General features: G+C 45.3%; 4 protein-coding genes across 21 annotated transcripts; 2 read left to right on the forward strand and 2 right to left on the reverse strand.

Moving 5' to 3' along the window:
* Window positions 1-13: 13 nt before the first annotated feature.
* On the reverse strand, window positions 14-5,362 carry LOC108154352 (endothelin-converting enzyme 2). Its single transcript, XM_017284617.2, has 9 exons — window positions 4,880-5,362; window positions 3,160-3,307; window positions 3,004-3,098; window positions 2,367-2,940; window positions 2,019-2,298; window positions 1,131-1,962; window positions 1,023-1,071; window positions 675-873; window positions 14-613 (listed from the first exon to the last, which is right to left on the reverse strand). Exons 1-9 carry the CDS (start codon window positions 5,025-5,027, stop codon window positions 269-271), a joined length of 2,670 nt encoding a protein of 889 aa, XP_017140106.2. The 5' UTR covers window positions 5,028-5,362; the 3' UTR covers window positions 14-268.
* Window positions 3,833-4,781, forward strand: LOC108154353. Of its 2 annotated transcripts, none has more exons than XM_017284618.2 (2): window positions 3,833-4,379; window positions 4,437-4,781. In XM_017284618.2, the coding sequence occupies exons 1-2, from the start codon at window positions 3,920-3,922 to the stop codon at window positions 4,583-4,585; spliced, it is 609 nt and encodes a 202-aa protein (XP_017140107.1). In that variant the 5' UTR covers window positions 3,833-3,919; the 3' UTR covers window positions 4,586-4,781. The 2 variants fall into 2 exon arrangements, with proteins under 2 accessions (XP_017140107.1, XP_017140109.1); XM_017284620.2 differs by having other exon boundaries at window positions 3,834-4,379; window positions 4,449-4,781.
* A 1,215-nt stretch (window positions 5,363-6,577) lies between the features above and the next one.
* On the reverse strand, window positions 6,578-11,659 carry LOC108157203 (protein spaetzle). 17 transcript variants are annotated; one of them, XM_017289142.2, is made up of 8 exons: window positions 10,666-11,659; window positions 8,991-9,227; window positions 8,711-8,788; window positions 8,387-8,557; window positions 8,254-8,323; window positions 7,735-8,086; window positions 7,438-7,664; window positions 6,578-6,919 (listed from the first exon to the last, which is right to left on the reverse strand). In XM_017289142.2, the coding sequence occupies exons 1-7, from the start codon at window positions 10,726-10,728 to the stop codon at window positions 7,484-7,486; spliced, it is 1,152 nt and encodes a 383-aa protein (XP_017144631.1). In that variant the 5' UTR covers window positions 10,729-11,659; the 3' UTR covers window positions 6,578-6,919; window positions 7,438-7,483. The 17 variants fall into 17 exon arrangements, 16 of the variants coding, with proteins under 16 accessions (XP_017144631.1, XP_017144628.1, XP_017144630.1 ...); XM_017289139.2 differs by having other exon boundaries at window positions 7,735-8,110; XM_017289141.2 differs by having other exon boundaries at window positions 7,735-8,089; window positions 10,666-11,658.
* On the forward strand, window positions 7,156-7,444 carry LOC108157204. The gene has a single exon (XM_017289152.2). It carries the CDS (start codon window positions 7,179-7,181, stop codon window positions 7,305-7,307), a length of 129 nt encoding a protein of 42 aa, XP_017144641.1. The 5' UTR covers window positions 7,156-7,178; the 3' UTR covers window positions 7,308-7,444.
* Window positions 11,660-15,710: the final 4,051 nt, after the last annotated feature.

The raw sequence follows: 15,710 nt of genomic DNA on the forward strand, positions 1-15,710 counted from the left end.
AGTATATACATGCAAAATGAGAGACAGTTTGTATATAAATATGTGTGCGGCGGATCCCTAGAGGGATAGGGAAATTGCAATCCTAAGTACTGAGCTCTGTTGTGAAGCATTTACCATTTATTGCACAATCGTAAAGAACCGTGCAATAGACACCTGTATAATTGATCTAAAATCTAAAACCTAATCCTAGTACAAAGATGTAGAAAATCACTTGACTGTTCCTGTTTTTCCCCTGTTACCCCTTACGAAACAATTTCATGGGATCCCATCACCAAATGCGGCACTTGGGCTGATTGGGATTCATGGCCGAGCCACGTGCACACCTGAAGGTCCTCGCAAACTCCTCCGAATTGGATAGCACTCCTCTTAGTCGCATCTGTCCGGGGCAGTGGGAGTCGCTGAGGGCATAGCGGGAGGCGGCTGGAGTGTACGTCTCGCACCAGAGATTGCCAAACGCAATAAAGAAGAGCTGCTCGTGCGTATAGTGCTCCAGGCCTGGGAGCTTCGATCGCTCCCGTCCCATCTCCTTGACGTAGAGGCGGTAGGCGTAGTAGGCCTCCCGCATCCCTCCATTATCGGCAATATTCTCGCCCAGTGTTAATTCCCCATCGATCTGGGGACAATCACATAAATGATTCATATGAGCCATGGCCATAAATACACACAATACTCACGTATTCATCAATGTCCGCGAGATGATATCGACTATACTGTTCCACGAAGCACTCCGTACGGTTGACGTACTCGTTGATTGTCTGGTTGGACCACCACTCGACCATGTTACCGTCCCTGTCGAAACGCCGTCCGCTGTCGTCGAAGCCGTGCGTCAGCTCGTGCCCCAGGATGGTGCCAATCGAGCCATAATTCAATGCCCTAACAAGGACACAACGATTCAGATGCTATTTCAGAAATGCATTAGGTTACTACTATGTGCTGGGGGATGGTGGCTGGAACATGACAGGTGCTGGTGCTCGGCGGTTGGAGTGCGGAGTGCTCTGTGTTTTTGCAGTGGAGAGACTTACTCAAGACCAAGGTCATAAAACGGATACTGGAGAATGGCAATGGGAACCGCTGCAAATGAAAAGACAATAAGGATTAAGGGCTCGGCGACAGGACGGGGCCACGCTCACTTATAGCATTTGATTGAAACGTGTGGAAGGCATTCACATTAGAGGGCGACGTTGCCCATCCAATTGGCTCCGGCTTATCCATTTCGTTCAGTTTCTCCATCATCTGCCAGTGCACGAATCCCATCAGGTTCTCCAGGTGCATGCTGGCATTCACCTCCGCCCCTTCGTAGTATGCATTCAGAGCCGTGCCATTCCTCAGCCACGAGGGAAAGCCAATGAAGCTCTTCATCTCGGCGGACTTTTGCATCGTCTTTCGCTTGGTTGCCGCATCCATCCAGGCTGTAGAGCGCACCAGGCGATCGAAGGCTCGTCGTATGTCGCTCAGCATCCGCTGCACGCGCGGCAGCTTCACCCTGGTGAACTCCTCGTCGGCCAGGACATAGCTGACGGCCATCCCGAAGAGGCTGTTCACTCCATTGGCGCAGTAGAGGGATCGTGGTGTGCTACCCTCAGTGCCGATGGCCAGCCGCATATACTCCGAATGGAGTAGACGCATGGAGCTAGTGGTATGCAGCACCAGCTCCTCGATGGTGCTCAGCCAGAGGTAGGACTCAATGTGGGACGGTGGAGTCTCCTCCAGATACTCCACTACGTTCTGCAGGTAGAGAATATCCGCCTGGCTGGTGATGATGGTCAGATTGGTGGTCATTTGGCGGTTTTTCTCGTGCCGGGTGCCCTTCAGGATGAGCTCCATGTAGCGCATCCAGATGGGCAATGTCTTCGGGGCAATGTTCTTGTCCGTCTGATTTTGCAGTTGCGTCAGCGATATATATATTATATCGTCTGCGGGGTTCTTTGAAGGCTTCGTTGAGTTTTCAGCATCTTCTTTCAACTGGAATTTGGTATAGGGATTACTTCTGGCAATATCTCCTTCTGCGGCGCTCTTACCTCGTGGATTTTCCGGGCTACTTTAACGCCTTGCTTCACCAGCTGCGAGATGCCCACAGTGGCCTCCTCCTGATTCACATAGGGATCCACGTAAAGCAAATACTTCTCGATGACCTTGCGAATATAGTTGAGGTAGGCCGACATCCCAGAGGTCGTCTGTTTGGCCGCTTCCTCCTCTTCGCTCTCGAGATCGTCCTCGCTGTCGTCCTCGTCGCTGTTCTGCATAAATATGGTCTTTCGGTGGATCTTTCGCAGCAGCTTATGCGAATCATCATTGTTGCTGCCACGAATGATAAAAGACTCAGGGATTCAAGACTCTTTCAACTAAATGATTATCCTTAAACTTACAAGGGAAATGCTGATTCTGTTTCGGGGGTGCCCAGGGCTATACGATTGATGGAACGGTTAAAGGGATCGGGAAACACATCGAAGCCAATGATCAGGTCCATGCTGAGATGCTGTTTGATGGCCACCATTGACTCTAGCCAGTTGTAGCTGGCATTGGCTACCTGCGCTGTATATTTCGATTCACTGCCCAAGGTCAGATTCAGGGATGTGGGCAGGAGGGGCAGCTGGAAGCGCAGTAGATAGCTGACCAGGGGCTCCAGATTTCGCTCGTCCAGCTGCTTTGTGTCCATGCAGGCTCCGTACATGGTCTTGGCCTTGCCCACAGCCTCCGGCTCGGCGCTGCTGATGTTAGATCGAAGGAACTCCCGCACTACGCGCATTATATGCGCCTGTCGCTCCCGGAACCAGTCGTTGGAGGTCACGGAGTCCGGACGCGGATGCTCCTCGGCCCAACGGCCGCAGGTGAATTTGTAAAAGTCCTCGCAGGGATCAGTCTGTTCATCCATCGCATAGATAAGGCTGGCCGCTGAGCGGATGCACTCCGGGCTGCGACAAATTGGATTCGATTTCTTAACTGAAAACAGAACGAGGATCAGAATGCGGCTGCTAGGATCAACTGAAACTTCCGACTACTCACTGGATACGCTTAGGACTATGATTGCTATCAGCAGAATGATTACCAGTGCCAGCAGTGCACCCAGCACGACCTTGTGGTAGTAGCTGCGTCGAAATCTGAACGGGAGAGCATAGAGAAGATAATTGTAAGGACATCGGGCTAGGACCTCGCACTTACCTCGACTGGATCCCAATCAGATTCGGGCTTACTCGCTGGTAAGGCAGTTGTTTGCCCTGATCGCTCTCCGATGCCGATGCCTGGCCATGGCCATTGGCAGCTCCATTGCTTATGGCACGAACAGGTGCGGACAATAGGCTCAGAGCACCTGTAATGGATTGTCGGACAATTTCCGATGAATATAGGCACTAATTGGCGTCTCCCTCTGACGCTGGACGCCGAATTGGCTTCGAGGAATGTGTTCTTTGAGGCACGTTTTATTAACGCTAATTAGTCTAATTCTGTCAATATTTTTCTGTCACAACAACACACTCCCCCAACCCCAACGCCATGGAGCTTCGTGTTTTTTCAGCTGTCGCTGTGTGGCACTGTCCTATCTTGATCGGGGGCACAGAGACAGCAACTCCGTGCGTCATTCGCTGGACTTGCGAGTGTCCCGTTAGAATGACCTGCACTTTGGCGCCCTTAATCGCCTTTCTAATGCATACACCAGCCACACGTCACGTGGAGCGCTTGCAGAAGTGCATAGAGCCATGGGTACAATGGGTTCAATGCCCTCAACAAGTTTTTGCGTGCCCAGCGATAGTTTAACCCATTTTAAATCGTTTCTGCTAGATAATGCACACCAAATGGAGACTGAATATCCTGTTATTATCTGTCATGCTTCATTCATTCATATTTTCAGAGTACCCCTTAGGGTTCCCCAGATTTTCAGTAAAAAAATTCAAAAATTTGGGTTCAGGTTTTAGCGTTGCCCAAGATGTGGTTTAACATGACAACATTGGATATGAACATGTTTGCCATGGCCGACGACGTATACAACTTGATGGAGATCTTCAATGAGGCGTCCAGCTTTGAGGGCAGGATAATCAAACGCATAGAGAACGTGCTCGTCATATGTGATATTCTGGTTTCCGTGCTGGTGGCCACCATAGTGGGTCGCTATCTGTTTCACAGTTGCTTCAAAAAATTGCATCGGTCTGTCAAACGGACCTCGTATCTTCCAAAATTCATCGCCCAAATAAAGCCAATCAATCAAGAGATGGGTGTTCAAGGAAGCAGCGTAAAAAGCTTGGACTCTAATCAACCAATCAGCCAAATGAAGCCAATTAAACAGAAGATGAGTGTTCGAGGCAGCAAGGCAAAGATCTCGAAAACCGATGTAGAAAAGGACCACTGCGAGCAAAAACCAAAGAATGGGCAGGACCAAACTGTACAAGGTAATGCCAGAAATCGCATTGCGACAATTAACTTCATGAACTGTAGCATTGAATCAGCGATAATTACAGGAAGATCCTCGATTGAACGCATTGATGATGGAGACGAGATCACCTTGAAGGCATCGGAAAGGGAAAACTTCGCAATCAAACTGATGGGAACGCAACAGTGGGCTGCCAATTATTTGGCCACAGGCGGACGGACCTAGCCTTCGATGCTTCTGAGATGCTCAACTTCCCTAAGTCTTTTATTAAGTGAATTAGGTGCTACCCCCCCAATGGGTTTGCGGTTAGTGATTCAATTCGGATGCTCAAAACTAATTCAATTCCATATTAACTTACCTAATTATACCCGAACCAAGTATTATCATAACTTATAAGAAATACAATATTAGCACTACAAAATGACTCACTCGATTGAATATTTGTTGAAATACTTCGAACGAGTATTTCAAAGAATATAGCCCCTGGGGGGATGGTGGGTGTCGGGTCTCTGGGCTCACCTGGCGTCTGCTGTCGTTGAAGGGGCAGGGGCTGCTGCTGGAGATTCTCGTGGAAGAATCCATGATTTATATTGCCCGTGGTCCAGATGCGATTACGCTCATCCATGTCGTCAGTGGTCGTGTGCTCTGATGTGCCCCTGCCAGCCATTCGAATGACTCAGTCGACGGATAAGTGCATTCTCTGTGATTTTTCCAAGCGCTTTACGGCATCTCAATGAGCAGCGATAACTGAACACTATTCATCTGTATACACGTCACATCGCCCACATGTTGCGCACTGCACTCGATATCAGTGTGGATTTACAGTCTTAGAGAAAGTGAAAACAGTTGAGTGTCTTTGAGCAGTTCTGATAGTTTTTAGGCCATTGCATAATTTGGCATAATGCAAGCACTGAGAAGGAAAAAAGCCAATGCCACAGCAAGGAACAACTCTATAAAAATCGACTCAAGTGGAGACAGTGCTGCAGGCGACTGGACGGAGCTGCCGACTACCGGCGTATTGGAGCCCTAGCGTCGTCAACAGAACGTATTTATACGCCACCAATACGGCAACAGACACCAGCACTAGTGCCAGCAACCGAATAACAACAAAAGCAGAACTACAACCAACAAATCAGGCAACCCCCATTAACTCCTTTGGCCATGCAAATGTGCCGCGGCAATTACGTGGAGCCCAACGAGGACCTCGCTCTGCCGCCACCACCACTACCATGGCCCAGGCACAGGCACAGCTCTGACAGTGTCTGACTGTCTAGCATGTTGTCCCTATTGTTGTACGTTCCATCACACCCCGTAAGGGAAAGAGTCCATTGATTTTCCGTAAGAATAACACAGGAACAGTGTAAATAAAGCTATCAAAACAGGTTCATCTTGAAGTCTGTAAGACGACAACATAGTCTTCCCACTCTGAGACGTTCTCTTGTATGAATCCTCTCTAGGGTATACCTCATTTCACTCTGAAGCGTCACATACTTTCTTTTGTGAATCCAAGCCTCGCACGAACAGAGACCAATCGACCACAATCCAATCCGATGGCCAAAGGCCAGTGGCGTAATGAGAAAATAAATGACATTGCAATGGGAAACCATATATATTAGGTATTACTTATGGAAAGATACTATGGGTAGTTGCTAATTGATATGGACTTCCACATGCTGTACACTAGCTTATAGCTATTCGGAGGTTCATGATTGATGACCCTGAGCGATTCCCCAATGGCTAGTTTCGATCAGGCCACGGCACTGACTCCTCTCTCTCTCAGTGAATAACGTGGAAGAATACCTAATAATAGTAATTAAATGGCGGCACTTTGCCCGCCCACTGGGAATCCACAAGCATTTGCATTGTTAGCCCTAACTTTGACATAGTTTATTGTGGGAAATCGGAATCGATAAATGATATTGATTTCTACATATGAATGCAGTAACATACATCGCGCATACGCCCCGCTGTTAGCCGTAACTCTATTGCAATGTAGTGTGGCACGTGTATTCCACCTTCCCCTGCCATATCCCCGGAATGTGTGTGATGTATTTGCACTCACTAGTGTGTAATTGGTTTGCCCAACGGGAGGGCACCTACCAGTATGATTATTATTATTAATAAGTAAATAAATTTGCCACCAGGTAACCTCCTACGTGTGTAATTGCCGGGCCCTGCCATGGCTTTTGGTTCCCTGACGGGTTCAAAGAACTTTACTTTGTTGTCATGTACTTGCATACATTTATTGTACATTATATTTTTTTAAACATACATTTTTCTAATGATTTCTCGTACTCTAGGACTACAATATAATTGCATGCAGCTTAGCTTAGACACTGGACACAGGGAAACCAGTCGCGGAGATATGACACGAATATGTTTACACTGACTCGATGAAGAACGAAATTAAAGTGCCTTAACTTAAATCGGACTCTGCCTTGGATCAGCATTATTCCATGGGTGGATTATACATATGTTTTGTGCATTAAAATACAAATTATAAAACAACGACCCCTGGACAGTTTGGCCTGCCATCCTGTGGTGGGTGAAACTTTTGTGCTGCAACGAAAAGAAGAATAGAAATTTCAAATTAAACGAATTTTTCAGGTTTGGAATATTTTCCTGATCTAGTAAGCCATGCAAACTGTCAGCAATTGTTAAATCAAAATCTGTACCTTTTTCTTCATTCTGTGAAATCTGTTTCAAACATTCACACGTAAAACTCTCATATTTTTTGGCTTCCAACAATCCCCAAACCAAACAATCAGTAGTTAATTATTTTCTTATTCAAAAGTTTGCCGTTTATCAGTTCGTGAAAATGGATCGCTTTTTCGGAAATATTGAGAACAAGTTAAAGACCAAGATGAAGGTGGAGAGCAAGGGAATGGCCCTGAAGCTGGTGGGATTCTACGCCGTTGGCTACACCCTGCGCAAGTTAGTCAAGTAGATGGCCGGAGATGCAGTGGATGCAGTGGCCGTCCCCTAGTCCAGATGTTCGTCCGTTTTGTTGCAGTGATCGCTTAATTTCTAAATTGCAATGTTCCAATCGTTTGAAGGATAATAAATTGTGATCCTACCTCCAAATCACATTTTCGCAGCTACTCGAGCGACTCAATAACTCGCTTAGAGGACTTTGAGCACACACTTGCAGCAGGAGGGTATCTTGAAGGACTCTTGTCCCACATCCAGCTCGCCGCTCGTATTGCGGATGCTGGCCAGCGTTCGCAACGCATAGTTCTGCTTACAGATGGGCTTATATCGCTGCGGAAAGCTCAAGGAGTAGTCACAGGGCATTTCCTCGTTCCTGAAAGGGGATTCAACATACAATATTTTTTATTTATGAGGGAATGATTTGATGTTTGACAGTTGCTTACTCGCACTCTTCGATCATTATGCCTTGCTTGAACTCATCGTTGTTGACTATGAACTGCCAGGTGTTGTCCGACTTCAGGCCCGACTTGGGGTACAGGTACCTCCGACGGCTCCTGCACAGGAAAACCTCATCATTGGGGCCCAATCGCGAACTGATATCCACGGGCACGGGCTCGGGATCACTGAAGAAATTGGAGAAGTTCTGCGACAGTTTTCCCTTGATGAGCGACAGATCCGGATAGTTCTCGACCTGGGTGCAGAAGGATTTGGATTTGTGATTGGCTTGATCCTCGACACACTGGGGTATATCCCTCTTGATCACCGGCAGCGTGGTGGTCTTCATGTGGTGCATGACTGCTGAATCGGGAAAGACAATAGCTGAAGTTAGGCAGCGCCAAAGGCAGTTGGCCGTGAGTATGGGATCGATTTAGTTGTTAATTGTATTGCGGGCTTGTATTCGATTAATCGAGTATAAAATGTAGCTGAGCTGGGACCACACCCCACTGTACTGGTCTACTTACGGTTCTCTGGCGGCTGTCGCGTCCTTTGGGCCGGATCCTGTTGCTCTGGCACCGTTGCCGGATTGGTCCCCTGCAAAGAGACGAACGTATCGTTAAAGACGAGATTCAGCTTGCCGTCCGGTGAGCGCTGCACTTTGAAGTATTGATCTTGTTGGCTCAGGCTGTGATATTGATGGTAATGGCTTGGCTGTGGCTGTGGCTGTGGCTGTGGCTTAGACAGTGGCTGTGTCGGTTGCTGGGGCTGGGACTGGTGGTCGATCATGGTGTGTATGGGCATGAGGGGTGCATTGTCCGTTATCGTTGTCTGTGCAGGTAAAATTCTCGTGTTAGTCTCTCCAACCAAATACCAAAGACACACACACACACACACACACAAACAGAAACAACCCAACAAGTGATATGATGAAATGGAATGGAATGTGGGGGCACGGGAAGCGCTGGGGAAGGACACACTTACATCAAAAATATGTACACCTGCGTCGTCGGTCACTTTGAAAATCTCAGTTATGATTAGATCGAGATCCTTGGCGGGCAACTGAAGCGAAAATGGCAAAAACAGAAGAAGGAAAAAACGCTTTATTCTCGATTGGCAATTGGAAAACTGGAGGGCCGCACTACACACTGACACAACACAACAGAAAAACAAAGGACGAATGGGGATATGGATTGGATTGGATTTTGGAAGGGATTGTCGTTGTACGTGGCACAATGTGGCAGCATCTGCCATGGGTTCACACCTCCTCCGGCCGCAACTGATGATCCCTTCCTTCCTGTATGTCTGGATGCTCCTTGGCCTTGTTCCGTAGGATGTGCAGCAGATTATCGGACATAAAGTCGGACATATCTGTGGAGTTGGGAGGGCCTCCGCCTCCCGCAGCTCCGGCAGCTGCCATGGCGGCCAATTCTGCAGCTGCAGCCGCTGCCGCTGCCTCAGCTTCACGTCGTTTCGATATTTCGCTATTGATACAAACTATCTGAAAGATACATGTGGAAGATTTGTGTTTGCGGTTCATCAACATTGCCAGGACAACGTAGTGTGTTGGGGGAAAAGTAAAGCTCTGTAGCACGGTCGATTGTCTGTCTGTCTGTCTGTCTGATTGCCACACTGTCTCTCTCTCTCTCTCTCCGTCTCTCTATTTTTTAACACTACATTTTGGTATTTGAACATTTGAACAGCTGTTTTCTGGGCAAGCGCAGTTTTCACTCTCTCTGTGTCGATTGTAGTCGCTTGAACAAGTACTTGCCGTTCAGTTAGGACCCGAACCCTAGGCAACGGCTGACAACAGCTGCTCGGGTTCAAATAGAGATAGCCGGGGCTAGGGCTTTACTATATTTAACCCCCAAGCCTTATACTGCGCTTATCATCGCTGTCCAAAAAACGTTTCGTTTAGTGTCGTTTTGCAATAGCAAATAATTTTTGGGGTCTGGACAGAGCGATCGTGAGCGTGTGTAATCAGCAGAAGTGAGGCGCAATGAGAGAGGGGCATGAGGGTGATGCAATGAGCTTGATAAGAATGGGATGAATAAGCCGAGACTAAACTCATAGAATGAGGATAATGTATCTTCACAGTCCAAAAAATGGCCCTTGCCATTCAGAATTTACCCAAAACAATGTGGGACTTTCACATAAAACCCGATCTTAAATGCCACCCAACTTGAACTTGATTATATCAGAGCTTTTTGCACATTTCTCGGAAATGTTTTTTCCCCGAGTATCTCGCAACCGTTTATCAAATATTGGATAGTTTTTCCATCTCAGATTTTAGATTTTCCACGAACCGAATGGAATTAAGAATGCCTGGTTGATCTTTAAGCCGTGCTGTGACGTGTAGTTTGTGAATTTCCTGGAAAACGTAGCAAAAGCGCTAGCGCTTCAAACACATTTACTGACATTTAATTCAGCAATTTGTCATTAGTTCCGAGTAATTGCCCTTAGCTAAGGGGCTGTTCTCACAGAGATTAGCATCGCATCCCTTTGTATTACGAATATTTGCCAAGTCATGTGCAGACCATATGGAATTATTAATACCAATTAATATTATTGCAATGTCAATTCTATGCATTTATTACCGGACTAGAGAGATACATGGAATAGAGAAAAGTGCTCATGAAAATTGCACATACAATAAATTGTTGCTGGCATTGTGAACAGGTTTGCTACGATTCCTCTAGAAAACAGACTCGAGGATGCCCTTCGCTGCCAAGTATATGGAAAAATCTCAAGTAACCCCAAAAATGACACAAAATATGAAGTGAGAAAACCGAAAAACCATATACTACGTATGTGCATATGTATGAAAGACAGTATGTGATTGTATGTGTATCCCAATGTGACGCATGATAGTATGTGAAACAGGAAATGCTCACAACACAAAACAGATATTATAATAATTTCGGAAAATAATGGCTTACCGTGGTAAAGAGGGCGAAGAGGAGCACCAAAATTTTGATCAGCTGGTACCACATGGGCGGCATCTTGTCCGATATCGGCTCTGTATTCTCGTACTCCTGTATGGTATAGGGGATTCTGTGGACGGCTCTGGAGGGCAGCCGTCTGTGTCGGGTTTTGGTATACAGGTACAAGTGTATATAGCGGCGGCGATGATCGCTTGGTCTGGGGCTTATACCGATTTTCTTATTGCTTCAACTTTTTGTTTTTTTTTCCGCAGTTTTTGTAGCTGCTTTTTATGAGCTTGGCGTATACCCGTATATAAAATAAATAAACTGGCACGACTAAATGTTAATGCCGGGCTTTTGTTGGTAGTGGTAGTATTGTTGATGATGATAATGACGATGTTTTAGTTGTAGTTGTAGTTGTTGTTGTTGCCGTTGCTGTCGCTGCTGCCGTCGTAGTTGTCGTTTGGTTAATATATTTATAAATATTTTGTGCGGTGGCTCTTTGGCTCCGATGGGCTTTTTATTCCGTTTTGTTTGTTTCCCTTGCACGCTTGCGAAACGAAGAGAGCGAGATATGGAGGGAGAGTGAAAGACAGGCACTTCAATTAGTCGGTTTGCTTTTCACTTTAGTTTCTGATGAACCGTTGTTGTTGTTTTCGGTTTCGAATCCGAATTCAGTTTTTGATTTGCTTTGATCGGAGAGAGAGAGAGGTTTAATGTTGGGCCTATGCCTGTGCCTGTGCCTTAGCCGGCGTAAAGTGAAACCAATATCGCAGCGGGCATGCGCTTTTATGGAACAAGAACCATCTGCCTCTGGGCTTTTCCGATCCGTATCGGATTGAAGAGTTTCACAATGTAACGCCACCAGAGTGCGCGCGCGCGTCTTGGGGAGTCTTTGATATTCAGTTAATTAGCCATATGCACACGAGTGGAGCGGAGCGGAGTGGAGCGGGTCGATCGGGAGGGAGCGAAAGCGTCTAAGAGAGCGCGCGACTGCGAGGCAACTGAGCAAAAAGTTTGACAAGACATACGACGGGCGCCCCAAACAATTGTCAAGTGCAGCTTTAGCCGGAGCTTAATCGCAAAGAATGAGAGAGTGGGCCAGAGAGAGAGAGAGAGAGAGAGAGCTGTCATAAGAGGAGAAGAGCCCAGACCTAGAGAGTACAAATATCTTGGATTTTATTTACAGCCGACAGCAGCCGCCACCGTGCTAATTGTTTGGGCTTCCTGACAAATGCAAGCTATTGTTAATCAATCATTAAAAATTAGCAGGAATTTTGGAATACTTTCGAAACCCAAAGAAGAAGAAAGATGGACTGAAACAGGTTAGACAGTCAGTCGACTCCTGCACTTGTAGAGTTTCCCGCAGTCGCCAAAGCTCGACTTTCGTATGCGATCAGCTGTGGCCGCTGAAAGTAAAAGTGAAGCGTGAGCTTTTTCCCAGAGCTTTCGGCGCTCACCTGCTCTCCGAGTCTATTAGGCGTCACCACCTACTTTGTATGCTGGGCGGTGCGACACACGTCAAATCCCCCGGCGCACGCGTCATGGGAGTCACAAACTCTGGCCGATTATAGCCCCATCTGGCGCAGAGCGTGGCTCAAGCGGCGGGAAAGACGCCGATTCATGATTCATGGGTATTTCCAAGAGTCTCGGCCAAAACCGCACAGTCCAGAGCCGGCATCCGTGCATAATCTGAACAATAAAAGTAAGTCGAGATGTCGTGGCCCATGCACGCCTTGAACTTGCCTTGGCAATAAGCATTTATCGAGGTTTGAGATATTTAAGAAATGACGAAGTCTGACTAATTACGATTTCAATAAATTTTTCTATATTGCAATAAAAATATCGTGTACAAGAGCAGTTCTGATGGACATTTTATATCAACTAACAAACATATCTTAATAAATTAATTTGATGACTAATTTATATTGTTTGAATATCACTATCAATGTTTACCAGTAAAAAAGGGTTCTTTATGGGGGTAACTAGTTCTTGATAGTTGAGTCATGGCTGGAATTCTTCCATGTGGAGTCATCGCATCGCATATCCACAGCGGAGTGATCGCGGAGTCCCGAGGACGTCATATCAATAGAGTACTCCGCAGAAGTAGTTTTTAAATTTAAGAGATTAGTAGAGTATTTCTAGGAGTACTTTTAAAGTTCAAGTTGCCGAAACAATGAAGTTCATACACGGAAATAATCCGTTGAAATTTGTTCCAAACCATTTAAAGATATTTCATTACATACTTAAGGGATGGAAAAATGTATTGCATATTTCTAGGCCTCTTTTGAGATAATAATTTCATTATTAAGTTCTGTATGGAAATCACATTTGAAAACTGGATATTGTGATGAAAACCTCTGTCTGGATTTGGATCAATTGTTTCTGGGCATTTTTTTAGCATTATCAGCTGCAGTTATCTATGTTTCACTGAGATTTTCTTGAGAAAATCTTAACTTAAACACATATATTATGCAATATTAATAGGACTACATATATAATTTTTGCAATTAATTTATTTAGAATTATTATAGAAACAAGTTATACTCGCTCATATTTAGTTCTCTTTTTTTGGTGAGAGGTTTTTTGAAAGGAAGTCGTTTTAGCCACACTAACATGCATACTGTAAAAAGTCTTGCACACAATTATGAAAAATTTCCAACTAATTTAACAAATTTAATTAAAACGAACGGTCAGAATTTTAAGGATATCTAAGCCTATCTATCTCAAATGAATCAAAAAATATAATCTTGCGATGAATTCAACCAAAATTCAAAGAATACCCAAACTCTAGAATGGAAACTGGTTATACTCGCATTGAATGCGTGTCTATCTCGATTTTTAGCGCTTTTCGGCTCAAAGATTATGCAACATTAGCCACTCCCCATATAGCAGGGGACCAGGCTAATAAGAAATCTGCGTGTGCAGAGAGCTGTGGTTTTAAAGTGGTTCTCATTTGGCCAATGAGTTGATCCAATTAAGTTAATAGTTATTAATTGGTAGGGAAACAAGTTCATTAGAAGCACCACTAATTGATGTAGCACCTTGTGTGTGGCACGGCCAAAGAGGAACTAGAGTGGAGGCCCCAGAGATTGGCTAATCGAGCGGCGGTGATGTGATGGCACCAAAGTCACGGCAAGTCAAGCGGGCAAGCGACTCGCTCGGATCCCGGGTCAAGTTAACGAGAAAATGGTGAAATAAATTTAATGACAGCCTGCCTACGAACGTGTGTTTCTCTGTGTGTGAGTGGATAAATAATGAAATTGCATTGCACATTCAATAAAATATTCAACTGGCCGCAATTAAAGTGGCAGCGGGGAAAAATGTGGACGCACCACTTCATCGTTTGGCAAATGCAATTCCCGGCGTGACAGCGCCACAGCCACGACATGCAACGCTGCACATGCCACCACCACCTGGAAGGGAGGGGGGTTTCTTATGCGTTGGCTCCGAAAATAAAATTCGACACAGGCCACCAGGACCAGCAGCAGCAGCAGCAGCAGCCGTAGTCGTATTCGTAGTCGTAGTCGTACCACCACCTGATATTACTCAAGCACAATTTGTCAGGCGATTGCATCATGGCCATAATCCAAATGAATGCTACTCGGGGGTCTCCTTCTGCCACAAAGGAGGGGAGCAAGATAAAGATGCCCCGCTCATTCGAGTGCTAGACAAATATCGGTGCAAAGCTTCACAGGCTTTCACTTTTCCTTGGCCATATCCAATACCATATCCACATCCAGATCCAGATCCCCTCGACACACTAAAGTGCCAAATTGAATTGAATTATGCCGATCAGTTTCCGCCAAAAAGAAACAAAATAAGAAGACAGCGAAAATGCCGAATAACTGGTTCACTTCCGATATGGATTGAAAATATTTTGTCGCCTGCTCCGGCAGCAGTAGGGGCAGTGGCAGAGGCAGCTGCGAATTTTGAAGTTGAAGTTCATTGCGCAACTAACGAGCGGCAACAGGAAGTCCAGGAAGCGGACTCTTTGGTGGCTGAGGCTGCCCCATGCTCTGGCCGGGGATTTTCTAGCATTTCCCAATGCGCAACGGCCTGTTATCGCATTTCACGTTACACTCTGAAAACTTTTCACAACACATTTTCATTTTCATTTCGCCTGTTTATTTTGCTTGCCAGCACCAGCAATTGCCCCACGTCAATTAACAAAAAAAGGAAAAAAAAAACCAAAAAAAATAGAGGAAAGCCCGAGAAAAGTGAGCGAAAAATTAATAGTACATGTGTGCATGCTGTTCGGTCTCGGACTTTGGCTGGACGCGATTTAAAACCCGATCTCGAGCCTTAATGCCAGGAAGTGGAACTCTGGCTGAAGACATTTTTTTAATTTATTTATTTATGAGAGTACCCTGGACTCCCATTTCTCTTGCTTTAACGCTTTATTATACATTGAATATTCTATAATATAAATCATACAACATGTGGCAGATGCTAGTTCTCATAATTGTGGCGGTGGCGTATACGCAATAGAAGACACGTAGATATCAATTCCATTAGATTTACTTTCTGTGCAATCAACTCGAACTAAAGTCGGTTCATCGGAAAATTGTATTAACCACAAATTATTCAAAGCAAAGAAACATTCACAACTCGCCGCCAGGTTGACAGTCCCATAAACTGTAGGCAAAACAAGCATTAAAAAAATTATTAAAACAATTGATGTTGGGAAAAAATGTGAGTGCTAGGAAATAGGCGAAGTTCGGAATACCTTTTCCATTAAATTAAAACATCTCCGGAGAATATTAATACCAGTAGTAGCTTTGTAAAGATCTAATTTTTGAACAGGATATAAACTAAGAAGATAATTTCTTTGTGAAGAGTTTTGAAGCAGAAAAAATAGGTATCTATTTTAAGTTTTATAAGGCATCCCTTTGGTTGCCTAACTGAAGCCAAAAACACTTTACTTTGTGGCAGCTCCAACCCCCAATCGGAATTACAGTGTGTCCCATTAGTATATATTCGCTGACTATTACATGAGTTGGGCTTTTACTTATATTTTCATTTTCAATTACTGTGCTGTTGTCTGTCTTGTCCGCCTT

The sequence above is a fragment of the Drosophila miranda genome, chromosome 2 (assembly GCF_003369915.1).
Source record: "Drosophila miranda strain MSH22 chromosome 2, D.miranda_PacBio2.1, whole genome shotgun sequence".
NCBI lineage: Eukaryota > Metazoa > Arthropoda > Insecta > Diptera > Drosophilidae > Drosophila > Drosophila miranda.

What these genes read in the sequence shown, in the direction of transcription:
- LOC108154353 (XM_017284618.2), top strand. Translation starts at nt 3,920, where the DNA reads ATGTGGTTTAACATGACAACATTGGATATGAACATGTTTGCCATGGCC. An exon ending in GCAGGACCAAACTGTACAAG is followed by an intron (nt 4,380 to 4,436) that starts GTAATGCCAGAA and finishes GCATTGAATCAG; the next exon opens with CGATAATTACAGGAAGATCC.
- LOC108154352 (XM_017284617.2), bottom strand. Translation starts at nt 5,027, where the DNA reads ATGGCTGGCAGGGGCACATCAGAGCACACGACCACTGACGACATGGAT. An exon ending in CTGATTGGGATCCAGTCGAG is followed by an intron (nt 3,099 to 3,159) that starts GTAAGTGCGAGG and finishes TCTCCCGTTCAG; the next exon opens with ATTTCGACGCAGCTACTACC. An exon ending in CATAGTCCTAAGCGTATCCA is followed by an intron (nt 2,941 to 3,003) that starts GTGAGTAGTCGG and finishes TTCTGTTTTCAG; the next exon opens with TTAAGAAATCGAATCCAATT.
- LOC108157204 (XM_017289152.2), top strand. Translation starts at nt 7,179, where the DNA reads ATGGATCGCTTTTTCGGAAATATTGAGAACAAGTTAAAGACCAAGATG.
- LOC108157203 (XM_017289135.2), bottom strand. Translation starts at nt 10,728, where the DNA reads ATGCCGCCCATGTGGTACCAGCTGATCAAAATTTTGGTGCTCCTCTTC. An exon ending in CAGGTGTACATATTTTTGAT is followed by an intron (nt 8,558 to 8,710) that starts GTAAGTGTGTCC and finishes TTACCTGCACAG; the next exon opens with ACAACGATAACGGACAATGC. An exon ending in GCGACAGCCGCCAGAGAACC is followed by an intron (nt 8,111 to 8,253) that starts GTAAGTAGACCA and finishes GCCTAACTTCAG; the next exon opens with CTATTGTCTTTCCCGATTCA.